This window comes from Carcharodon carcharias, chromosome 7, assembly GCF_017639515.1.
Source record: "Carcharodon carcharias isolate sCarCar2 chromosome 7, sCarCar2.pri, whole genome shotgun sequence".
Lineage (NCBI taxonomy): Eukaryota > Metazoa > Chordata > Chondrichthyes > Lamniformes > Lamnidae > Carcharodon > Carcharodon carcharias.
Window position 1 is genome coordinate 160,494,525 of NC_054473.1, and position 26,519 is coordinate 160,521,043.

At 42.2% G+C, this 26,519-nt stretch overlaps 1 protein-coding gene across 1 annotated transcript; it reads right to left on the reverse strand.

Annotated features, from left to right (window-relative positions):
• Positions 1-10,049: 10,049 nt before the first annotated feature.
• On the reverse strand, positions 10,050-24,631 carry dhodh (dihydroorotate dehydrogenase). The gene is made up of 9 exons (XM_041192082.1): positions 24,566-24,631; positions 23,172-23,384; positions 20,569-20,768; positions 18,848-18,930; positions 16,923-17,110; positions 15,720-15,833; positions 15,150-15,303; positions 13,526-13,685; positions 10,050-12,819 (listed from the first exon to the last, which is right to left on the reverse strand). The coding sequence occupies exons 1-9, from the start codon at positions 24,584-24,586 to the stop codon at positions 12,687-12,689; spliced, it is 1,266 nt and encodes a 421-aa protein (XP_041048016.1). The 5' UTR covers positions 24,587-24,631; the 3' UTR covers positions 10,050-12,686.
• Positions 24,632-26,519: the final 1,888 nt, after the last annotated feature.

A 26,519-nucleotide genomic window follows, 5' to 3' on the forward strand; every position in this document is an offset into this window, starting at 1 on the left:
AGGGTTGAAATATACCTTTTCCAGATAATTCTGTTTTTGTTTTGGATTTCCAGCATCCGCAGTTTTTTGTTTTTGTTTTTAATTCCGCACAGAATGTTGGGAACTGACCGATACTGAAGACAAGGATGGTGGTGGCACTTGTATGGGAATGGAGATTTAAATCAGTTTATGAATATTACCCAATATTGTCAGTCTAAATCATGAAATCTCCTGGAGATGTGAGTGTATTTTCATGTTTTAGGTGTATTTGGGAAATATGTAGTGTGTCCACTATGGCCATTATCACACTGTGTGTGTATAATAATCTGACAGAACTTCCACCTCAACATCCAGGCCAGATTCTGATAAGGTCCAGATCCAGGCAATTCAGCTTAACTCTGAACCTCATGCCCGTGAATAAGACTCTTGGTCTAATTGGCCTAGCAGGTGCGATCTTTATAACCCAGAGTAACAGTTGGACAGTGTTTGTAAAAATAAAGATTCCCTAAATTAGGGGAGGGCTGTCTTTATGCTTCAGATGAATAGGCATTCTCCACTGAAGTCAAACTGGCAGCATTCAGCACAGGGGTGTCTGAGAAGCACAGTTGGTGGGGGAGGGGGAGGCAGCAAAGAATTAACTAGAACCACTTTCTGCTGCAATATTCTGTAGCAGGCCACCTCAGTGTGGAACATCTACTAGTCAGGGTGAATTACAGAGAGGCTGATTGCCCTGAGTGTTGTGTTTCTGTCTGTGACTAAATGTGGCACCGGGATCTTCACTTCATGGTTCGAGTATCAATGGGAAGCAATGGACCGAATTCTAACGAACCTGCACTCAAGGGAGGTCGGTCACATGTAAGGAACCCATTTGATTCAGTAGTGGATTTTACCAAAGCTCTTTAAGTCAGCCACAGCATTAGCATCCTGCTTCCACATTTGCTGGCCAATCAGAAATGTTGGCTGGGATCACGCAATGAATCTATCAAAGGAAGGATTTTTCATGTGGCTCAGGCTTTCATGGTCGTTGCTGACATCTGCCACATCTGGGCAACATGTCAACCTAGAAGAAGTTAGAATGGCTGAACTGTACATTGCTGATGCCTCAGGAATCAATCATAGGAATGGAGAAGGCTGATCTTTGGTTTTGGACACTTAGCTGGAGGTCCTGCTGTAGAAACTGGGGGATTGAAATGATGTTATTTGCCAAGGACAAGAGGATGAGGCCAGCCCATTAAAGCAAGCAGGGATGGGTGGAAGTGGCTGAGGAGTGAGCAGCAGGATGTTGTCCCTCAAACCTGGTGCCAGTTCTCAAAATGGGGCACTCAATATTCTCTGCTTTTTTTTCTCCTTTCAGAAGAATAGAATGAAACAGAGCAGGTTGAGGCAGAGCGGGGTAAGGCAGAGCAGGGTGAGGCACAGCAGTGGCCTCCAGTGATGGACACCTTATTGAACACCAGCATCATGTCCCCACCTCCTCCACTGGGAGGGTTGTCTTGTTCCAGGAAGCTGCAGATGTCAGCAATGACCTTCCATGAAAGCCTAAACCTCCTGATTAAACTTAATTGTTTCGATCTCATGGTGCTCACACAGGTCATAAAGCTGACTCTTCCTGTAGGCCCTGTTTTGGGAATCTCGCCTCCTCCCAGCTTGATCCGGGTGTGTCCAGGCCCTGTTCTTTGTCAAGTGGCATGTGACTGAGGAGAAGGCAGCTGGTGCTCCTTCTGGTTTTGCTCTTGCTGCTGCTGATGCTGTTGGTGCTGCTGCTCCTCTTGTTCCTCATCAGAGATTGAAGTTAGACCTGCATTGGGTATTCTCGTGAAGGTAAACTGCACAGATTTGCAGATCAACATGAATTAAATCCATGACAGGTGAACTGACTTCTAAGAAGCTGGAAATCACCTGTCAAGCCATGAAATCACATGTTCAGAAGAAGTACTGTCACTGGACTATAATCCAGATACTAGGGTAATGCTCTGAGGACCCAGGTTTAAATCCCACCACAGCAGATGGCGAAATTTGAATTCAATTTTTAAAAAATCTGGAATTAAAAGTCTAATGATGAAGGAAGGAAACCTGCTGTCCTTGCCTGTTGTGGCCTACATGTGACTCCAGAACCATAGCAATGTGGTTGACTCTTAAATGCCCTCTGAAAAGGCCTGGCATACCACTCAGTTCTCAAGGGCAATTAGGGATGGACAATAAATGCTGGCCTAGCCAGCGATGCCCACATCCCATGAACAAATAAAAAAAAAGCTGTCACTCAGAAATGGGTAGGACTCAGAGGGTTGATGTGAGGAGAAAGTCAGTTACAGTGCTCCCAACCTTTGTTGTATCTCTACTGGCATTGATTAGGTCTTGATTTCAGTTTTCTCTCTCTTGAATTAGATCCACTTGTCTTTGTTCAATTTGTTTCTCATGATGAGTCCGTGGGTAATTTGATTTAAAGCCCCACTTCCGCTTGCTCAGCCTGACATCAACTCTATACCTGTGGCAGAAGAAAAAACTGGATTGTAACAAGTACAACAACAGGTATTTTATAGTTCCCCTCATGTTTTAAAACCACTTAATCTGAAAATATTGAATGTAAATTCTTGGGGTAAAACTCATTGATTTATTTCCTTTCTTGTACTGTTCCTGCTGCCAACTTTGTATTAAAAGCAAAAGATTCAATCACTTCTAGAGTTGGACAACTGACAACTTTTTCAAAATATTTTACATCCTTCATTCTTCAAATCTGAATCCTGAGCTCTCAGTGCTGGTGGATAATTTGAGAAGCTGATTATTCATTTGTTCACTCTTTCCCTCTCAGCCTCTGTCCTTATTTAGTCATTCAGTCTATCCCAAAACTACAGTCAACATCAATCAGTGGTCTCAGAAAGACTCTCAAATATAAACAAACCTTTTATAGCAACAAGCTTCTGAGTGTCAGCTGGCTGGCAATGTTTCCATTGTTCACTCTCCCTTCAAGAAGGAGTTAGATATAGCTCTTGGGGCAAAAGGGATCAAAGCCTATGGGGAGAAAGGAGGCGCAGACTATTGAGTTGGATGATCAGCCATGATCATAATGAATGGCGGAGCAGGCTCGAAGGGCTGAATGGCCTACTCCTGCTCCTATTTTCTATGTTACTATGTTTCACAAAGTAAAGCTGTTCAGATCCTCTGTACATCTGCATTCACTCCTAAAGGAATCAGCCAGAGAGAATAAGTCAGTTCAGCTCCATTTCCATCACTGAAACTGGTTGTGCAGCCTCCTGCCTCAAATTTACCCAGTTTGAAAACTTACTGAGATGTCTGATCTCACTATGATGTTCAGTGTGAGGGTGACTTCCCCTGTGATGTCATGATTTCCCTTATCCAGACCTTGATGAAAGCATTGGGCAAACACCCTTGAGCTTCATTTGCTGGAATGAAAAAACAGGTTTCCATGTAGTTACAAGCCAGGGAACTGGGCTCAAGGGCAATGGGTAATGATGGAAATGTTTGACTTTTCTGTGGCCCTACTCTTGGTGGAGAATGGTTCCAATACTCCAATGTCCTTGTGAAACAGTACATGTGTTTCTTGGGTTTAGGGCGCTGCAGAGCTGAACACTGCAGATCATCAATGGTGCCAGACACCATTGATCAGGATCCACTGATGCTTGGTTGGTATCAATAGGTTAAGAGAATTGATTGGTGCAGGTGGGGGTCTTACATGGAGCTGAATCCAATTCTGACTGTGCTTCATGTGTTGTTTAGGTCGAGGCTCTTCAACATGTTGTTGCCTGAGAGCACAGTCATGGCTGATGAAGCAGTTCCCTTACACTCCATTATGTACATGCAAGTAGTGGGGGAGCGGGAGGGTGGTGGGGTCGTGTGTAAATGCCTTTAGTGAGGCCCAGTAAACTGGTTACTATTGCCTAACCTTCAGACTGATCTCAGCAATACCATGGGAGATCTAGCAAAGATGTAACATATTTGTATACATTTACAGAGCAGGGAGTGAGCATCAAATTCAAGGAGGGGTAACAGCCTGTCGGGTGAGGGATAACAGCTAAGTACCTGAGAGTGGCACTGTGTAACCATCAGATTCCAGGACCCAGATGAGCAACAAAATTGAAGATTTACTTGCAACAACTTCAACTAACTCACCCTACTATGCATCAATATTACTGGGTTGGTTATACTGATCAGATTGCTCGCTATGACATTCACAAATTACAAGGTAACCACGTGGAGACAAACTATTCAATGTCCTTAGCCTTCTATCTAGTCTGCAGGTTAATGATGTTGCCGTTGTTTGGTTCTTTGAGCTGATCCCATTCACTCCGAAACAGATCAGTCTGTTAGTAATAGTCCACATCTTTCACTGAAACTGGTTGTGCAGCCTCCCGCCTCAAATTTACCCAGTTTACACACCTATTGTGATGTCTGATCTCACTATGATGCTCAGTTCAAGGGTGAGACAAACTGTGATCTCACAGTTTGACTCAGCTAGCTGAGGGCTCACCTTTATAAAAGTGTTGGGAAAATGCCCTTCAGTTTAATTTAGGTCAAAGTGACATCAGCAGCTGGAAAATAAAAACAAGTTCCCATGTGGTTCCAACTGATGGCAGTAGGCAATGGTGATGGGATTGTTTGCCTTCTCAGTATCACCATCCCTTGGTGAATGATGATTCCAATGCTTCAGTATCCTTCGAAACAGGGCTTACGTTTCTTGGGTTTGGAGCACTTTTGAGGATAGCTCCAAATTATCAGTGGTGCTGGATACCATTAATCAGGATCCATTGGTGCTGGCTTGGTGTCAGAGGAAGGGGAGCCAACCGATGCAGTTGGAGGCCTTAGATATCAGGCTCCAGGCACTTGACTACCTATGCAATGGAAGATTTACTTGTGACAAAAAATACAACTATTCCACCCCACTGTGCAGCAGTATTACTGAGTCTTCACAAATCACAAGATCACCATACTGAGTCAAACTTGTCAATGCTCGTAACCTTCCATTGAATGTATCAGTTCACGTCATTATCATTGTTCGCGATCCCTTCACAAAGTAGACTTATTCAGATCTTCTAACTGAATTTCTTCACTCCTAGGTAGATCAGCCAGCCAGTAACAGTTCCATTTCCTTTGCTTAAACTGACTGTGCAGACTCTGGTCTCAGATTTACCCAGTTTACAAACATATTGGACCATAACTTCTGTGCTCCAGGTTAGTGTAAATGGGTGTTCCCCAAAAATGCACTGGGGAACCCCCCCACCACACCCCCCCCCCCCCCCACCCCCCAGAGGTTCCCAGTTACAGATTGCACAGCAATTGCAAACTCTCGATGGGCAATTGCCCTGCATTGGGACCCATCCAAAAATGTGATTTAAATCGCAAACTTTGGAAGGTTCCAACTGTCTTACATCAATAGTTAGCCAAAAAAGTTAAAAGAATTAAACCACTTCTAGCTTCTGGATAACTATTGTACAGACCCAGAACGAACACCCACGGGACTTCCGCCAAACCCCTGAACCGTCAGGGGACACCCCCCGCCCTCCTACTACATTTCCCATAGGACTCCTCAATGCCCCCCCGTGATCCCCCAGGAGACTTCCCACCCCTACGGGACACCCCACTGTCACGGCTACTCCCACTCCATTGGACTTTTACCCCACCTTCATGGGACTCTTACTCACCTGCGGGGGACTTCCCCCACCCCCACCCCCCACCTTTCTCCCCACAGGACTCACCCCATTCCCTGACTACACACCCAGGACTTACCCCTTCCCCCCCACCAAGGTAACTTCCTACCCCACAGGATTATTCCCATCCCCCCGCCCCCATGGGAACTGTTCCCCCAACAAGCCCTAACTCCTGACCTCCCGCCCCCACTTTTCCCCCCCCCACCAAGGCCCGATTCCCAACTGACGACCTCCCCTCTCCCCCCACCACGCCCTCCACCACCACCCCCCCCCACCCCTCCCTCGACCAGGCCAAGACCCAACCTGACACGACCCCCTCACCTGCCCCAAATCCTACCCGCTTACCTTATAAATTTACCTTTTCTCTAGCTTGTCAAATACCTTTAAACCTGGTTGGACTTTTAAACTTACCTGGTTTACAGCAACTAGCGCTGAACAAAAGGGACATGGATTACTGACCTGCGACTGAACTGCCCCTGATGTTCGATCCCGGGAGCAAGCTGCACTGCACTGCACAGACCTCGCCAGGCCTGTGTCGGAAAATCGGGCGAGGTAGGATCGCCTGGGTTTCCAGATAAGTACTTTCCAGTGGAGTGGCAATCTGACTCAGTTGCCACTCCATTGGAAATTATGGTCCTTTTTGATGTTTGATCTCATCTTGATATCCACTGTGAGGGTGAGACTTGCGCTATGATGTCACGGTTTGACCCCTCATTAAAGAGATCATGCCTTGAAGAAATTCTTTGGCAAACCCTTGGGCTCCGTTTAGGACACAATGACCCTGCACTAGAATGCAATAATTGGCTTTGTACCCCGGAGAACGGGGAGTGCAGTCGATGGATAGCACTCTTTACCTCCTGCCATTGTAGTTGTATACTTACAGCAACAGGAGCCGTCCATTCAGCTCCCCAGGCATATTTCACTATTCATTAAGGTCATGGCTGTTCAGTGCCTCAAATATGTTTTCCCATCTTTGATCTATATCCATTGTTCACGCTTCCTTCAACAAGTAGACATATTCAGATTTTCTAGCTGAGCACATGCTCTCCTAGATAGATCAGCCAGTTAGTAACAGCTCCATTTCCTTCACAAACTGATTGTGCAGACTCCGGTCTCAAATTTGCAGTTTACAAACATATTATGATGTTTGATCTCACCGTGATACCCATTGTGAGGATGAGACTTGTACTGTGATGTCATGGTTTGAATGCTCAGTTAAAGGGATCACACTTTGATGAAACTGCTTTGACAAACCCTTGCGCTCCAATTAGGGTACAATGACTTTACTGCACTAAAATGGAATAGTAGGTTTCAAAATGATCACATCCCAGATAACAGTGAGCACAGGAGATGGGCAGCTATTGGAATCAATCCTGCCATTGATGTTAAGTGGTTGTAAATTTACGACAACAAGAATCAGCCTTTCAGCTCCCCAGGCATATTTCACCATTGCTTTAGATCATGGGTGATCAGTACCTCAAATATATTATCCTGTCTTTTATCCATATTCATTGATAAACTTAGGAACATAGAAACAGGGGTATTCCGTTCAGCTACTTGAGCCTGTTCTGCTGTTCAATTAGATCTCTGTATCTTTATCAATCTACCACCTTACTTTCATATCCCACGATAACCCAAATGAACATAAATCTTTCACTCTAACTTTTAAAGTTTTCAATTAACCTAGCCTAAAGAAAGCTTTGTGGGGCAGAGAGTTCCTGATATCTACTCCACTTTGTGTGACGAAGTAGTTCCTGACATCACCCCTGAACAGTCTAACTCTAAGTTTAAGAACACGCTCATTATTCTGGACTCTCTTGTGGGAGGAAATAATTTCTCGCTATGTAATTTATCACATTATCATATAATTAAATCTTAAACACTTCAATTAGATTAACCCTTAAGCTTCTATACTCAAGGGAATGCAAGCTTAGTCTACCAATAGGACTTCATAAATTAACCCTCTAATCTCCAGTATCATTTTGGTGAATTTACAATACAGCCCATTCAGGACCAATATATCCTTTGTGGGAATGTGCTGCCCAGAACTGAATACTCCAGGTGGGGTCTAAAACAGAGTACAGTGCAACTGTATCATAGCTGGCAACCATTTGGATTCCACTCCCTTAGAGATAAAAACCAACACTTCATTAGCTTTATAAATTATTTTTTGACTTGTCTATCGGTTCCCAGCTTCTCATAAATTTAGAAAATATTCTGATCGATCATTCCAACGTGGATTTGCACTTCCCCTTATTGAACTCCAACTGCTGCAGTTTTACCCAATCAGTCTATCAATGTTGCTTTACAACTTTCTACACTCACCTACACTATTTACTGCACCACTTATCTAAGTGCTGTCAGCAAACTTGGTTATACGGCTCTCTATTCCCTCATCTCAGTCACTGAAAAACAAAGTGAAAAGCTACGGCTTACAAAGATGTGCTAAACTAATTTGCTTACCCATATGTTAAGTAGCTGAATAGTCACAGAACAGGGCATGAACACCAAACTCTCAGACTGGCAGTGAGACAGTTAGTCAGGGACTCCAAGGAGGGACCTCCGAGTGGTGCTGACTAACCATCAGAGCTATTACATAACATTAAAAAATTAAAGATGGATCAGAGTTTCAGTTTATCATTTAGTAGTCAGGAAGGCAAAGGGGGCTAGTTCTGAGAGAGGGCAGATTACCCATCATAAATATGATCTTCCTCATTGTTTGATTGCAATTCAATCTGCACATACAAATAGGATACAGCTGAGGAAAACCCCTGGGGCATCTTCCCTTAATGAAAATTACATTCTGTGCCAGTCAGATCTCCCCGACTCTGGTGTAGGAAGACTTTGTTCTGGGGAACATGTTCGGTTCTTTACTACAAGAAAGCAACATTGACCTCAAAGAGCAGCAAAATTACAAAAACTGGCAACAGTATCTCCCAGCCACACTGCACCCGATTAGATTATGAATGGGCAGCAATGACATTTTGCATGTGGAGGCTGAATTTCAAAGAATCCTGAAGATCATACATGGAGTAGATCATCGGACATTATAGGTTATACCTTCCTCATTATTGAATAATGCTTGGTCTGCATAGCCTGTTACAAATGTTCCTCTAAACCATCAGACAAATCCTCCAGGAGACAAACTAATTTGCAACTTTGAGCTTTCAATTATGTGATCCCCTCCTCACATCCATTCCCAAACTGTAGTGACTCCCAACTTAACCCTGACTGCAATATCAATTCCTTGAAGATTTTTGGAAATCTTTGGGGAATTCGTTATTGGTTGCATTTTTCATCTCAGGCCTGGATTCTGTCCAGGTCCTGCTGTAGGCTCAGAGGATGTTTCAATATCTTTGGAACATGAAGAGTTGATCACTGAGAGGTTATCAGTCCCGTTCCTCACGTTATGAAGGGCTTGTCTCCCTAATATGTCCTGAATGATCTCTCCATTCTGCTCACTCTAGATTATTGCTCGTCTCCTGTTCTCACTCCACCATCAGAAGCGGATCCTTTAGTTGTTATGCCCCTGCCCTCTAGGACATTCTTCCTATCAATGTGTATTTTATTCCCTGTCTTCAAAACCCTCCTGAAAACCATCTCTTTAGCCAAGCCAACAACACTTCTTCTTGCTCATAATGTTTCTCTAACCTGTAAAGCATTCCAGAGTTTGCAGGCAAGGAAAATAATACCAAATATAAAATACATTCCTCCTACTTTACTATACACTGTGACCTCAGAAAAACACCCTGACTGTAGCGGCTTTGAACATTCTCCACAGCTGCCTCTATGCCTGACAATTTTTGTACCAACTTTTATGATGGGCAGTTTCAGTATGGGTTGAATTTGAACTCAGGTTCCAGAGGTGAAGTGGATGTCTTTATCTCCTGAGCTACCCAAAGCTCAAAGGGAATGGAAAAGCAAGGGGAACACTTTCAACATTAATGTTTCTCACTTATCAGGAAAAAAACAGAATCTGGTTTTGAATGCCTTCTACCTCTAATTGTGTGGTTCAATTAGAGATTCAGATTATAGGAAAGCTAAAGCTGGTAACATGCTGTGAGAGATGGTGAGGGCAGGATGCAGGGGAAAGCAGAAATAAAATTACTAAATAAAAGCTTCACTATTCCCTCTCACCCCCACCAACCCCTGGAGAACAGGCTTTTTAGGAATGCTTTGTTAAAAAGGGAAAATACCATGCAGATTTTTAAAATGTAATGCATTTTAGCAAAGTCAAGCCCATTTCTAAAGCTTTAAACATATTGCAAACATCAGGAATAAGGGATGCACTGATGATGCACTGGTATTGAACTGAAAGCTTTCAAGTTCCATTCCAAAATCTAGGCGTGCTGCCAAAGGACCCTTTGCTGAATGTGCAGAATTGAATAATTCAACATCCATAGATCAAAAATGTCAGTGTGTTTTATTTAGAATGGGTTCCATTGAGAGCCAAGCAAAAATTCTTTCACAATTTGTTGCCCACAAGTTAGGGAGAAAATTGCATAATTGCATGATAGGTGTAGTAACTGCTTCATTTATACAAAGTGTACACTTAATCATCAAGCTCCCCATTTTAAGTTGGCATGTCTGTTATTTTGAGCAGGGCAGATATAATCACATTTAATTGCTGGAATTAATGCAGGACTATGTTCCACACAAAATGTCACTTTAGGTAAGCCACAAGAGATTTAAAAAGAATGGAGGCTTTGTTCACTATTGATAAATTGCTAATGTACTACCCTAACTACAATCTTCTTCATGAGGAGTTAAGTGCAGATCTTTATGAAAAACCACACTTAGAACCTGGTAAAGGGAAAATACCATGCAGATTCGATTGTATTTTAGCACAGCCATGTCTATTTGAATAGGTACACTAACTGGTTGTATTGGACAAGCAACCCAAAGGTTGCAAATCTGAATCCCAAAATCATGCTATGAAAAAGATTTCAATAAATTTACCAGCACTAGAAAATGGCGATGAAATCTGTTCTGAGTATTTCCCTCTCCTCCTCTGTAAGCAGGAGTGTGATCCCAGTGGGTATAACTCTGAACTCCAAGTACCTACTTCCATGTCCCTAAATGTCAAAATCCCATTTAGCCAGCTGTACCATCACATTAAGAGGCCTCCCAAATGACAAGTCCAACCCACAATGCAATTTGGTGTGCATCTTCCAGTAAAACAACTCCTAGGAGCCACCATTGCTTGAGCTGAATGTCAGTACCACTTGGAAAGTGAGACCATTGAATAATCAGCATGGGAAGTTCCTATGAAAGTCAAGCTGGACAGTACCACAGTGGGGAAATCAGTGCTGAGGAGTAGCAGTAATGCAATATACAGTATATGCATAAAATATGACCTATTACCATATGTATGCTATGCTTCTTATGCTCATCAGTTCTATTAATAATTGTCATATAACAAGCATCAAAAGTGGATGAGGTGGAATTTTAAATTTTTAATTTACTCAGTCAGTAGAGTGCATGTTTGGGCAGTCATGTTGAAACTGTATCGTACTCTGATCAGGCCAGAGTTTGTGTACGAGCCAGTCTGGACAGCGAGACACAAGGCCAGAACGTAACTCCAGGAGATAGTGCAAGGAGATGCCTTGAAGTCATTCCTGTCAGAGGACTGAGTTACTAGGAAAGGATAGAACACTTTAGCTTTGAAAAGGGGTGAGAAAGGATTCCCTATTTGAGATTCTGGCCATAACTTCTACAGGACATGATCTTGGCATAAACTTCAGGCTGTGTTTGCCAGTACCTCAGAGCAATGACCCCACTGGGAATATACATAGGACTTAGAAGGATTAGGCCATTTGGCCCTTCGAGCCTACTCCGCCATTCAATTAGATCATGGCTGATCTGGTTGTAGTCAGCTCCAATTTGCTGTCTGCCCCCATAACCCTTGACTCCCCTATCGAACAAAAATTTACCTAACTCAGCCTTAAATAAATTTAAAGCCTCCACTACTTTCTGGAGAAGATAATTCCACAGACTAATGACCCACAGAGAAAAAATTCCCTTCATCTCTCTTAAAAGGGAGACCCTGAGTTCTAGTCTCCCCCATAAGAGGAAACACCCTCCGGGTATCCATCCTCTTCAGTCCCCTCAGAATCTAATATGCTTCAATCAGATCACCTTTCATTCTTCTAAACATCAATGGGTATAGGCCAAACCTGTTCATCCCTTCTTCATAAGATAAGCCCCTCATCCTAGGAATGAGTTGAGTGAACCTTCTGTGAACAGTTTCTAAAACAATTATATATTTTCAAATAAGGAGACCAAAACTGTACACAGTACTCGAGATGTGGTCTCACCAAGGCTCTGTACAACTGCAATAAAACTTCCCACTTTTATATTCCATTCCTCTTGCAATAAATGCCAACAGTCATTTGCCTTTCTAATCACTTACTGTACCTGCATACTAGCTGAGAAATATTTCAAAAGTACAACCTCAGGACAAAGGAACAAATTGAGGTGTGATTATAAAGCAATTAATTCTTGGAATGGCAGGGGGGTCTTGCAGATAAAGTAATGGGTAAGTTCTGAATGCTCTAATAGGGGAGAATCACAAAGTTAGACTGAAGTAGGAACTACATCAACCATCAGCTTCCCCCATCTCTATTTGTGTTGCTGATGTAACTGTGACATGTTATTTATGACATCCACAGATTGATTTATTGATCCAACTATAGTACATGGAACACAAATATCTTTACCATCTTGCTTTGGTGGGTGAGGAGAACATTATTTATGTAGTCAGTCTATTTTTGAAAATTCGTGTTCACAAGAAACCCACTTCTACATTTTATAACTCCTTGGACTGACAGTCAAACTTAACAAGCTATAAACTGATTTCATGGCATTAATTAGCACAAAACTTCAATCCTTAGCAATCCCCAAGAGCTTATCCAGGATATGTTGCTGTGAAGCCATGAGGTCTCCTCATTCTGCTTGGTCATCAGTTTGAACACCAGTAGGTGTCAGTTATCACCTGGGTTCATATTCTAATCACCCTGTCGCTCTCTTTTGTCAACATGTGACTTATGCAGTAGCTGCCTTGATAGCAGCAACAGGTCCAACTCGAACATTGTCCATTGCAAGTGCTGGTAGCTGTATCTCTTGAGGCCTGTGATCTGCACCCACTGCTTCAGCAATACTGGAAAATCCTTGTTCCCTTTAAAGAAAAAAATTGAATACAGCTGTTGAGAGACTGAGGCATTGCTTGCAGAAACATAGAAAAAGTAGCCCTATTAGCCCAAGGCCGCAAAATCATGTGTTGGCATAGCAACAATTTCAATCATGAAAGTTTAATACATGAAACCAGAACAGCTAATTTTTGAACCCACTGATCCATTACATGACCCAATCAGTATGACAAAAATGTCAGTATTTAATTATGGGATGTCTGCCTCTGTACACCACCTCCCTAGAATGATTCATTAGAAGCAGGGTGCTCAGGGACATGGAAGACTGGACCCATGACTCGATGGTGTGTGGCACTGCATGTTGCTCTGATGCACCATCCTGCAATGTAGGCAGAAGAATGATTCAAAGACAATCTACATCACATCCTACAGCGCAATGCTTCATGTCCAGTTATGTTGTATCTTTTGTGCCAAATGGTGCTGGTATAATATTGATATTGCTTTCATAGCAATTACAACTGATTGTAAATGGCACTTCAGGACTGAATGCAACCTGCTCTGCCAGTTTCAATGGATATTCCTCTTCATCAAGTTTGCATTCTATTTTCCACAAGCAGGGACATTCCACCCATCCAACCAACACAAGATGTCAAAATGAAGTAGTTAATAAAATGCCCTGCTGCCAATGCATTACGTTACTGAGGAAGCAATATTTGAACAATTGTGCACGCTTACTTTAACAGCTGCTCTAGTTCGTGTTTGATTTTGTTTACCACAGGGGGTCCTTGATATATGAAGACTGTGTACAACTGGATCAAAGTGGCTCCTGCTCGGATCTTCTCAAGGGCATCAGCTCCATTACTGATTCCACCCACCCCAATAATAGGAACTCTTCCTGTAGAAGAAAGCACAGCAGCAATAAGGCATATTGCATTTAACTTGTACAAGTGGAACTGGTAACTAAATATTGCATTGACAATACTTCACTGGGCCAGGGCTTTTTAAAATTTAAAAGGTATATAAATTCAATAGTGCAAGGGCAAATATATTTTCCCAATTATATTAACCAGCAGTAAAAATTTCTTTGTGTATGCTTATAAAAGTTAAAAATAAGGGAATTAGGAAAGGATGTCAAGAGTAGCTGAGCTAATGTAGACCAGGAAGGACCCAGGTTTCAATCTCTCTCTCCACCAAATTAGTTGATTTCAGTTGTTTTGAGGGAGTTACGATTGGCTTCATTGCCTTGGAGTTGGAGGAAGCACATCCGACTCCGACTCAACATAATACTGTGAGCATTGCTGGAAGCTCAAGTGGCCAAGACCAGTTCTGAAGGTCAAAGCTAATGTTCATATCGTTGAGGGTCACACATGATTAACAGCTATTTGAGCGAAGTATTGGAGGACACCCATGGAACTCTGCTCTGACATTCAGTCAACATCTTCAGGAGAGCAGAGAACAAAGGACAAGAAAAGAAAGAAGAGTCATATGGACTCGAAACGTTAACTCTGTCTTTCTCTGTACAACTGCTGTCAGACCTGCTGAGTTTTTCCAGCAATTTTTGTTTTTGTTTAAGAAAAATCAAGTGTTTTACTGCACCAATTCAATGCCATCCCTCTGTACTACCATTCTCCTCCCATTCCCCACATTCTCAGACCTCCAAGTCTCAGCTAGAGGTAGCTGGATTATTCCCAATTGATGACAAATTTTTCATATAAATTCATGAACCCTGGTAAGTGATTGGTGAATTCTCAAATTTCACCCATGAACCTTGCCCAAGTTGAAAGAACAAACATTAACCTCTCATTCTAGGTTGGATTTTACAAAGGTCCCGGAAGTGAAAGGACAGTTTAAATGAAGCTTGTGTCCAATCTGATGCCCCCTTTGTACCTCAGAGGTGGAGATGAGGGGCTGAGATGGAATTTCCACAGGCAACACTAAACCATGTTCAATTACAGTGATGAAATACCTCATCACTGAGGGCACTGCAATCCACCATGTAGCTCATGCTACCGTGAAACTACATTGTTTAGTTAGCCCACAGAACCTCCACACAAATTACTGCGTTACTATGGATTTTATGAGACCCCATTGCAATTTAAGATCGTGAAATGATGTCCATTTAGTTCATCACTACGACAACTTCATTTTTAAAAAAAAAGTGTTTAAAAAAATCTTGAGAAAGACTGTCTTTGCTATATGGGGCAAAATGATAAACTTGCACATGAACAAAGTACATATTCTGCCTTGATGTTTGTTGCTGTACCAGTGGAAGCACCCAGTAACAGGCTCCTATGTCCAATGTTGAATTTGAACTCCAAATCACTGAAGTCATTTGTAATTCCATGCAGCTGAATAATACCTTTGGTTAGTGAATACATCTCATTCACAGTCTGTGTTGACATTTCCTTCAGTGGTGCTCCACTCAAGCCCCCAAGCTGAATCTGTAGTGGGTCTTGAAGGGATTGTGGCCTGCTGACTGTAGTATTTGTCACGATTAGACCATCAACTCCCAGCTGCAAATTGGAATAGGAGAACATCAGGTGGAAGGTTGCACATTGTAACTGGATAGTCAGAATAATGCAGTGACTCAGAATCAGTCCGTCTCAGTGGTTTACCACATTTCACAAAGCACACAGATACAAAGAAAAGAAACAGTTGCAACTCTAATACCAACAGTCTGAATCCTGAAATGCAAGGTCAGTCTCAGCTACACACTCAGAATAAGAGCCCATTACCTCCTCTAGGGTTCCTTACCCAAATGGAAAGCTCATTTTTTTCTAACCCAATTTTCAAAATCACTGAAAATCCAAAATCCATGGAGTAAACTGGCTCATTTTCTACAAATACAGATCTGCAATCAGGCTATACGTGTGGAAAGTGAAGTTGGCCTCATTTAAGGTTCAACTGCTCTATGTCACATTGTCCTCACCTCTATTACAACACGAGCAATGTCTTTTTTATCTTGAGCTGTCAGATCTGGAGCAATTTTTAAAAGTACAGCTGGCTTCCGGTTGACTTTCAGAGCGTCTCTTTCCTTCAACACCTGTAAAAGAATCAGGAAAAGCTGCTAAAAAACTTGGAACCAACAAGATTAAAATAATAGAGATGAAGTATTCTAACAGCACAAACAGAGCAATGCTCTAAAGGAATTAGGGTGCCCAAATTTTCTTTTAAAAATAAAAATTCACATTTGCCTGTCAGCATTAAATACAAACCAACATTGGGCAAGAATAAAAAAAATAATAAATTCTGACAGATATTTGCTTTCTTCCTTAACAAAAGGAAAAAAAAGACTTCATTTATACAGTGCTTTTTATGACTTCAGGATGTCGCAACATGCTTTACAGCTAATTAACTATTTTGGATGTGTAGTCAGAGTTTTAATGTAGGATATGCAGCAGCCAATTTGTGTACAAACAGCAGTGTGATAGTGACCAGATAACCTGTTTAAGCGATGTTGGTTGAGGGATAAATATTGGCCACAGCACTGGGGAAAACTCTCTTTCTCTTCTTCAAAATTGTGCTATGGCTCTTTTTTTATTTGTTCATGGGATGTGGGTGCCGCTGGCTAGGCCAGCATTTATTGCCCATCCCTAAACATTTTAAGATTCAAACACATTGCTGTGGGTCTGGAGTCACATGTAGGCCAGGCCAGGTAAGGACAGCAGATTTGCTTCCTAAAGGACATTAGTGAACCAGATGGGTTTTTATGACAATCGACAATGGTTTCATGGTCATCATTAGACTTTTAATTCCAGATTTTTATTGAATTCAAATTTCACCATCAGCTGTGGTGGGATTCGATCCCAGGTCCCCAGAGCATTACCCGGAGTCTCTAGAATATTAGTCTTGTGACAATACCGCTATACCACCACCTCCCCCCATGTCCACACAAGAAAGCAGATGGGGACTCAGTTTAAGTCTCATCTGAAAGGCAGCGCCTTCGGCAGTGCAGCACTCCTCCAGTACTACATTGGAATATCCGCCTAGTTTTTGCTCTCAAATTTTAAGAGTTGGACTTGAATCCACAAGCTCTAGTGCTACCACTGAGCTACAGAAGTTGCAGACAACGGGTGTTTTGGTTTTAGCTGCTTGCTTGGACACACCAAAAATAAGTAAGCCATTTCCTGACCTTTTCCAACAGGTTCCGCAGCTCCTCCTTGCTCTGAAGTGCTCTTAAACCTGGGGTGTTGGGACTAGACAGATTCACAACCAGATAGTCAGCTAGTGGACCCAGCTGCCGGACTCCTTCCACATAATCGGCTGCAGCATCCCGAGACAGCTTGTTCTTGCCAAGGTTTATACCCAAAGGTCTCCCCGCTTCGAAAACAAAAAAAAATTCACACAATCACTATTTCTATAAGGAGGTTCCATCAAAACGTAACAGGAATTACACTTTGAAAGTTCTATGGAAAGCAGACATCATTCATATACAGTTGCTAGTTACAGCTGGAATTAAACAGGTTTTACAACTCCAAAGCCATGAAAATTGCCGGAGTTACTCCACTTATATTTTAATGCTGAAAAAAGAGACTTTTTTTTGTCAAAGCTTTTCGACTTGCACTCCCCAGGACAATTCACAAGAATTAAAAATGTAAAGGGAACTGTCCTGATGAGTGCAAGATAAAAAGCTTCAACAAAAAGAAAAGTTAAAATTTTCAGCAATACTCAAGTTCTGTACTACCAAACGGTTATTAACATTTTATTCCTGAATTTTCCTTCATTTAACAATTTTTCATACTGTAATGTACTAGAACCAATGCCTGTGTCCTGATTCCAGATGATAAACGTACAAGGGGTGAAATGCATGAGGATTTGAGCTCCTTAACCAATTAGCTTTGCAGAAGCACTAAATCCAGTTTCGCTCAGAAGAAAGAAATTGCATTTCAGTAGTGACCTCCACACTCTCAAGATATCTTGAAGGATTATACAGACAATGAATTAATTCTGAAGTACAGGCACAGTTGCTTTGTAGAAAAAACAAGGTCCTAGAAACAAAATGTTTTGGTGATCTTGACTGAGGGACAGTGTTCAACACCCCCCACATTGTTCAAATAGTTCTGTGGGGTCATCTTACATCCACTAAGAACAGACTAATGAGTTTTGGTTTAATATCCGATCCGAAAGAAGGTACCTTTGGCAGTAAAACACTCACTCAACACTGTACTGAATGACCTGCCCAGGTAACATGCTCAGATACTGAAGTGGGGCTTTAAACCAAGGTAAATGTGCAAGGCATCAAATTCACAAGGATTAGCAAACTTCACGTCAATGGAATGTAGAAGATCCCAATCTGATTAAAACTAATGTTGGTATATTGGGTCTTGGTTATCTACAAAACAATTTAATTAACACTTAACTGTCTCACTTGGCAAGGTGAAAAGTTCAGTGAACAATAAGAAGTTAACTGGCACATTTGGGAGTTAAATAGCAACAGAACTTTCTTGAAACACTCAGCAGATTAGGCAGCACCTGTGGAGACAGAAACAAGAATTCATGTTTCAGATCTTTCAATTCTGAAAAGTATCCACACCTGAAACATCAACTTGTTTGTTACCCTCCACAGACCTGCTGAGCATTTCAAGTATTTTCAGTTCTTTGAATCACATCACCAGTATTTGCAGTGAGGTTCTTTGAGGTATTGTGTAAAATGACTGAAGTCTGCCGCCACCAAGTGACTAGAAACTGTATTACACACAAGGCTGCATATTTGCCATCGAATTAATTGAATTTCCCCATCTGCACCTTCAGAAAAGATAGTTTGTGCATAAGTTGCAAAATGAAAATAGAAAAATAAAGCTGGACAAGGGTTTGTGTCAAAACAAAACAGAATAAACTGAAAGAATACAGAGTGAAGCAGGTTTGAGCAACAAAAACAGTGCAGTACAAATTAGCCACTGTACTCAAAAGCAAAATACTGTGAATACTAGGAATCTGAAATAAGAACAGGAAGTGCTGGAAAAACTCAGCAGGTCTGGCAGCATCTGTGGAGAGAGAAACAGAGTTAATGATTCAAATCCAAAATGACTCTTCTTTGGAAATTTTTCCAGCTCTTACCTTTCGTAAATTGTTCCTGCGCTTCCAAACGAGCTTGAAGCCTCTGCTTTACAGCAACATAACCATGACTATTAAAACCATACCTAGTTTAAAAGAGAAACACCATAATCTTGACATTGCTGTTCTCCACAGGAGCGCTTGTTAATACAGCGCACCGGACATACACAGCACCTGACCTGAACCCACCTCGGGACCCTATTTTAGGGGAGATTTCACGTCCCATTTATGAGGAAATCTTCCCACTCCAGTGCAGGCATTGGGGGAATACACCCCAGGATCAGATATTGGAAAATATTCCCAGTACTTGGTATGATGGAATCTCCACATCTCATCATTGGACTCATCAGGGCCAGACATTGGGAGAGATTCCAAATCCCAGGTGTGAGGGAATAGCTCCCCACTCCCAGCAAAGTAAACGGGGATCACATTTAATAAGACACAGTGTGGTATAAATCATTTGTGGGTTCCGGTCATTTCTATGGCCCTGACATGCCACCAGCACAAGCCCACAAGCTTAGAGAATCAGGGCTAGAATGCTGATTGCTATACAATACTAGCAGCTTCACTTGGCTTCAAACTTTAAGGACCCAATGACCGCCAGACAATTCACCTTTTTTGGGTCTTGTTGCATGCTGTTCTCAGATCAAAGGGTGGTGGATAGTGGGGGGAAAAGGTACCAGGCACAAGGGCCTGTGGTGCCAGCTGCCTTGGGGATGAGTGCATCTCACACTCTTCTGCTTTTAGATTGAGATGAAGTAGAATGGGAGAGAGCTTGTGTGGAGTATAAACACCAACATAGATCAGTTTCTTCCAAATTAAAACCCAGACTGAAAAAGTCCTCAATGTACTCACTAAGCTTTTACATGTACGCTGATGACTCTCACCATCATAAATTCTATTGCCTGCTGCACTGTCATTAAATTATCAGACTGCTTATCCGAGATCTAGTAATAGATGAGCAGAAATTTCCTCCAATTAAAGACAGGGAAGACTGAAGCCACTGGTCTTCAGTTCTCAATACAAATTCTGTTCTTTAGCTACCGACTCCATCCTTCTTGCTGGCAACCACTGGAGGCTGAATCAGATTGTTGACAAAACTTGGCATCATACCTGGTCCCTAGATGAGCTTCCGACCACATATTCACAGCATCACTAAGACCATCTATTTCCATCTCCATTACATCGCCTGACTTTGCCCCTGTCTCAGCTCATCTGCTGCTGAAAAGCTTCATTCATACCTTTATTACCTCTAGACTTTACTATTCCAATACAAGCCTGGCCACCCTCCCACATTCCACCCTCTGTAAACATGTGGTCATCCAAAACTATGCTGCCTGTGCCTTAACTCGCACCAAGTCCTGCTCACCCCGGTGCTTGCTGGTCTGCATTGACTCCATGTCAAGCAACATCTTCATTTTAAATTTCTCATCCTTGTTTATAAATCCCTCCAATGCCTCACTCCCTCGCCTATCTCTGTAATCTACTTCAGCCCCACAGCCTCAGAGATATCTCCGCTCATCTAATTCTGGTCTCTTGAGCTTCCCCGATTATTGGTGGCCACGTCTTCAGCTGCCTGGGCCCTAAGCTCTGGAATTGCCCCCTTAAGCCTCTCTACTCCCCTAATCAGGCTGATGTCATTCGCATCCAGCCCCCAACCCACCCCAAAATATTTTCTACAAACTATAACACAAGAATTTACACTCACAGCAACTTAGCCCTACCTGTTGATGACAGCCTGGTCAGGCTCCAGTCTGAAGACCCTGGGTCTGGGGTTTCCTTCCTGGGGCTGTGGCGTGATACTTCCTACCTCGACAAATCCGAACCCCATCTTGTAAAGGCCATCCACTGCCTCCCCATGTTTGTCGAACCCTGCTGCAATTCCCACAGGGTTTTTGAACTTTTGGCCAAATACATTTACCTCCTGAAACAGGTCAGTGATCACTGGTGAATGACACAAACTCGGCATTCAGCAGTGGGAGTTATTCCTCAAACTTAGGGTTGTCAACTCTCCAAGATTGTCCTGGGCTCTCCAGGATTCATCTCCTGGATCTTGTGGCCAAGTTACCCAGGAGAAAAATCACAGGGCGTTAAAGTAACTGTTTTTTCCCCCCCATTTTCCTTGAACACGTTCATTTACTAATTATAAAAATATTGCAGATAAGGGAAAGGCTGTTTTCTAGTTCAGGGGTAGTGGGAGTTGGAGAACCCTTCAGCAATACTTCCAGAGTTGGCAACCCTATATATAATGCAAGTTATCCTTTTACACATTATAGATAGATCATGTGTACTAAGAACCAGCGCCACTCACTGGGTGGGATTTGCCAGCCCCACCCACCGCTGGGATTGTCCAGTCCTGCCGTAAATCAATGAACTTCCGGCTGGGCCGCCGAATCTCCTGCGGCGGGTCCCGCCAGTGTCTTGACTGCTGAGGTTTTTGAGGGCAATTATTTCCCACTTGCCCTTCCTCTGCTACAGTCACTCACTCTCAGGCGCGCTGGTCGGCAATTTACCCAGAGCTTCCATGGCATTTCTTTCCTGCATATCAGGCACTCTTCCTCTTAGGAATTACAAAAGGAGCAGGTTGTATTTGAAAATGAAACTGTTAATGAATTCACACTATGAGTTTGAAGAAGCTGACAAGTCAAATCAGTAATCAGAGGGCAGAGGCAAGCAGGTGGTCTTTCTTGAAACTGGGAACATCTTCTGAGCAGCAGGAATCATGGAATTCGCGTTCCTCTGTGAATTCAATTAAATCTGACACAGGAATTTATTTTCCACATTAAACTGTGTCATATATGCATTGATACGTACATATACATATCAATGTCACATTCAGCCATGCAACAACCCCTCTATTCAAACTAATTTTCTCTTACAAATAAAATCGTGACTGTAAAAGTCATCAATGTTTACAAATGATACAATTTCAAAAACACCAATGAGACTGTGATTTGCAGAAGACGTTCGTATTTGATCATCAATTACAATCACTACAATCACCATCCTCTGCTCTCAGAAAACTGAGGGTATATTTTCTTCCATTTGTTATTTTTTCTGAAAGATAGACAGGCTTCCTCACTTTATACTCAGAGCATCTTTCTTGCTAAGATTAACAAATAGCAGGAAATATACACCACAAAATATTTAAATATTTTAATTTACAAATCAGGATTTTAGCAAGGAGGGAACTGCATGGTTATTTCAACATAGGGTTCATAAAGAAACAACTACCAAGTCTTTTGATCAGAGCTGGGACCACAGCATCTGATGCTGTTCAGGCAGAAAACTACCCATTTGCTTGGATACGTTTAAAAAGACCAGACTTCCGGTCCATGATACAAGAAAACTCCCCCAAAGCAAGAATCCATGCAGAGAGCAATGAGGAGAATTAGCACAGAAGACACACCCTTTTATACAGCATTATCTGTCATAAGGTAAGTTTAAATGTCCAGTGTGAATGTTAATGAAGGGATGGATAGGGTGATAGGGTGCAGGTGGGTTAGGGGATAGTTGGATCGGGTCAGGAGGGGTTGTCAGGTTGGAGGGTTAGTCAGGTTGGGTCAGGGTGGGAGAAGAATTGGGTCAGGAGGTGTAGCCAGGCTGATCAAGGTGGATTGTCGGGGTCAGGGGTCAAGGGAGGAGTCAGGGGGTCAGTTAGACCTGGATATTTTTGTCCATAATTTCCTGGGTAACTATTCAGGTAAATGCCACGGAGCTGTCCGAAGTCTCCGCTTCTACCTTGGAGTTGAAGACTTTTGCTCAAGGTCCTGGGGAACAGGGGAATTGCCCATCGGAAATTCAAACTTCCCAACAATTCCTATGGAGTCAGCATGTCGGGACTAGTCTCCAATGATCTGGAGGCCAGACGATCTGGACTAACATTGTGTATGATTAATTGAGGACAAGTCGCACTCATTATAAGAAACTGTCCTCAGATTACTCCCAATTCTTAGAGAATGACAACAGCAGAAGTAGGGTAAATGGAGGCTTGTGTGAAGAGCAAGGCAATAATTAGAAATACATGAAGCGGTTCAAGAAGGCTGCTCACCACCACCTTCTCAAGGGCAATTACGGATGGACAATAAATGCTGTGCTAGCCAGCGATGCACATGTCCCAAGAAAGAATTAAAAAAAAGGAAGTGGATGATTAAAGTGCTAAGATTAACAAAAACACTATTCACAGCAAATTCAAAACACTTTTTGTAAGGCCAATAAAAGTTATGCATTCACTTCACTTATTGCAGAAATTCAACAGTCTTTGGGAGTGTTCAGGATACTTTTGTTGGCAACTGGGGATGTGGCTTGTGCTTCATGGAGTACTTACCAGAGCAGGGGAATCCCTGCATTTTGCCCACGGGATTAATCCCCAGGAAATAAACCGGATGGCAAGAGTATGTGCGGTTTCTGGATCCACAAATTTCCGCAGAGTAGGCATCAGATGTTTGGCATAAAACTTCTCATCCCCAATAGCAGTGCAGTAGGTGAAAAACAGACAAGTGCCACCGCCCAGCACTTGAACAGCCTCTCTTAAACGCCTCTGTAGTGAGGAGAAACAAAACAATACTGAAATTAAATCCAAAACTAGAGAGGATATCTTTACTGCTGTTAACCAATAGCAAATGCTGTAAATGCTTGCAGGATGGTTTCAATCAAGAATATGGCTTCTGGTGGTCTGTTTTTGTGGACATGTTTATATGAGTGTAAAAGAATATTGCAGAGAACTTTACGAGGCGGAGAGCTGGACATTGAGCAGAAAAAGGAGGGATTTTAGAATAGTCAAAAGATATAAGGTTTCTGAAGTTAATGAGGATTTTTTTTTAAAATGGGGGAGTGTGGAAGAGTTCCAGGAAGCATGACTGAAAGGTCATCCTCTGACAGCAGAGTGGAGACAACAGGGAATAAACAGTAAACCAAAGGCAGAATGTGGGATTGGGATGTACAATTGAAGAAGATGCTTCTGTTCAGTGAGTTTAAGGAGTATTTGAAGATGTGGCCCCATGGAATTCTGAAGATCAGTCATTAGCATGCACTGGGAGCCAGAGAAGCATGACACTCTCAGGGAAATCCAGTGTTAGGATCTTTGATTTGAGAGCATTGTTCCAGAGATGGGGCAATGTAGTCTTAGAAAATTAACATTTCACATCCATTAGGTAAGAATGTGAATGAAGAAAAAACATAAACATGAGACAAGATCCAGGTTGATCAAGCACCTGTCACAACTTAACCCAGTCAAAACCCACCCACTTGCACACAAAATCGGACCCATACATATTCTAATATGCTAAAGGTTCTAAAGTGGGGGATACCGAGATTTAGAATCACATTCTGATGACAGCTTCTTGAACTTTTGAAAAATGCACATAAATGTAAATGTCCAGCAAGATGCAATGTCAACTTTAACCCAATCACACGCATTCTTTTATCAATTCACGCAATAAAATCTAACTTAATGCAGCATTGTGGACATTTTTTTCTCCGCTATATTGGAAGTTTAAGCAAAATAAAAGATTTATTTGATACAATTCATAGTGCATCTACTGTCTGCTTTACTGCCGAGCGGCAGTCCAGAACTGCTGCAAGCGTGCCAGCTCATCGGTGAAATACCACAGTGAGTCCCAACACAAAATGCAGTGCAAACGCTGCAGAACCCGAACACATGGAGGAGACAAGTTCCAGCTACATTGTTGCGACGTGCCGGCCCTCCAGTCGCTCTCCTACCTTCAACGTGCTGCTGGCCATTCTGTCTTCAGAGGCAGTACTTTGGTTTCCTGTGGTTCCGGAACAGGCGGGTTCAGAGAAATCAGACGGACGGGAAGTGCAGCAATTGGCACCGCCCTATAGCAGCAGCAAGTGTGAATTGGCGCAAGAGACGTTGGAAACGCTTCTACAAAAATAATTACAAATTTAACCATTTTTTTTAAACAAACGTACGAATTAAATTAATTCTGATGCTTCCAAAATTTTGCGACACTAGGAAATGGTTCAGGCGAGTACGGTGAGAGTGTTGAGAACTTGAGTTCAGCCTCTCAAGTCTTCAACTTTGATCTGAAGTAGAATTTCCGAACATTATGTACCCTCGTGAGCGGAGCTGGGCTGCGCACAGCTCATGGAAAGGTGAAAAGGCAAAACACTACCAAGAACAGGAAACACAATAACATGTCAATTATCAGAGAGCAGACATCTTAGACGGATCCTTCCCTTCAGAAGGATAAAATAAAATTGTCGACTGTGAAAAGGGATTCCCTAAAATAAGAATTTGTACTTATATAGCCCCTTCAACGTAGTAAAATGTTCCAAGACATTTCACTGGAGTGTACTAAGACACACATTAGCATTGAGTCCATGCAGGGAAGGTTAGGACAGGCGCTTGGTCAGAAGTAGATTTTTAAGTGGAGGTGAAAGGAGACAGGTGGAGAGGTTAGGGGCTAAGCTTAAAGAATGGCTGGTAATGGTAGTGTGGAAAGTGGGGAACGTACAAGAGTCTTGATGACATCCTATGTGACATACATGCCAACCATTCTCACCTGACCAGGTGTCAGCTTAGTGGCGTTTCATGAGACAAGCCAGCTTTATTTTTCACCAGGAAGCATTTTACTATCGCGTGCCAATTTAAAGTAAAAAAGTATTCAGGTGATCTGATGGTTTTCAAGAGTCGTCATTGCAGTGATGTTTATTTTGTGTTTGTCACAAAATAAGTCTTAATGACAAATCAACTGGTAAAATATAGTTTTTAATGTCTATTTTTCCCATTGCGTACAAAATAGCTTTCCATGAAATGCTCATCTGTTGTCTTATCTGTACATGACTACATATTAAGACTACCTATAACTAACTTTTGTTTGATAAGTATGTTTCTTAATGTGTTATGGACTAGATTTTCCAGACAGGTTTCTCATTAGAAACATCAAACATTATTTACAGGTCAAAAACAGAATTACCTGGAAAAACTCAGCAAGTCTGGCAGCATCGGCGGAGAAAAAAAGAGTTAACGTTTCGAGTCCTCATGACCCTTCAACAGAACTCAGCAGCAGTTACATGCTTCCATCAAGCTCCACAACTAGAAGAACTCTCACTCAGAGGTTCCTGTGCTTAGAACCAATTCATTCACACTGTCATGTAATACTATACATTACAATAAGTCTTAAAGCTACAAACACTACGTTCCTAAAACTACAACTACTGCATTTCCCCCTGTTTTAAACTTTTGTACAGTTTGTATTTACAAGAACATCTACATTCACCATATTACGAATATACATATGGGTCATGGAATTATAAGTTCAGCCTCCCAAGTGGTTTCCTGATCCGGGTGGAACTATGTTGCTCCATGACCTTCGAATCTCTTACAGGATCCACATTATCTGGAATCGCAGCAACATCAGGTACCTCTTTAGGCACAGACAGTTTAGTGTTATCTACTCTGACAGAGACATCAGGTATGTCTATCCTTGGTTGGACAATTTCATCTGGGACCACGGGTTCTATGATGGTTTTAGGTGGAATATAATTTTGTTGGGGCATCTCCCTTCTTCTCAAATGATCCACGTGTTTGTGGGTGATCCAGCCATCCACTTCTACGTGGTACGACAAGGATCCTGTCATGGAAACTATTACATCTGGTAACCAACTCGGTCCACCACCAAAGTTTCATACGTATATTGCTTCACCAACA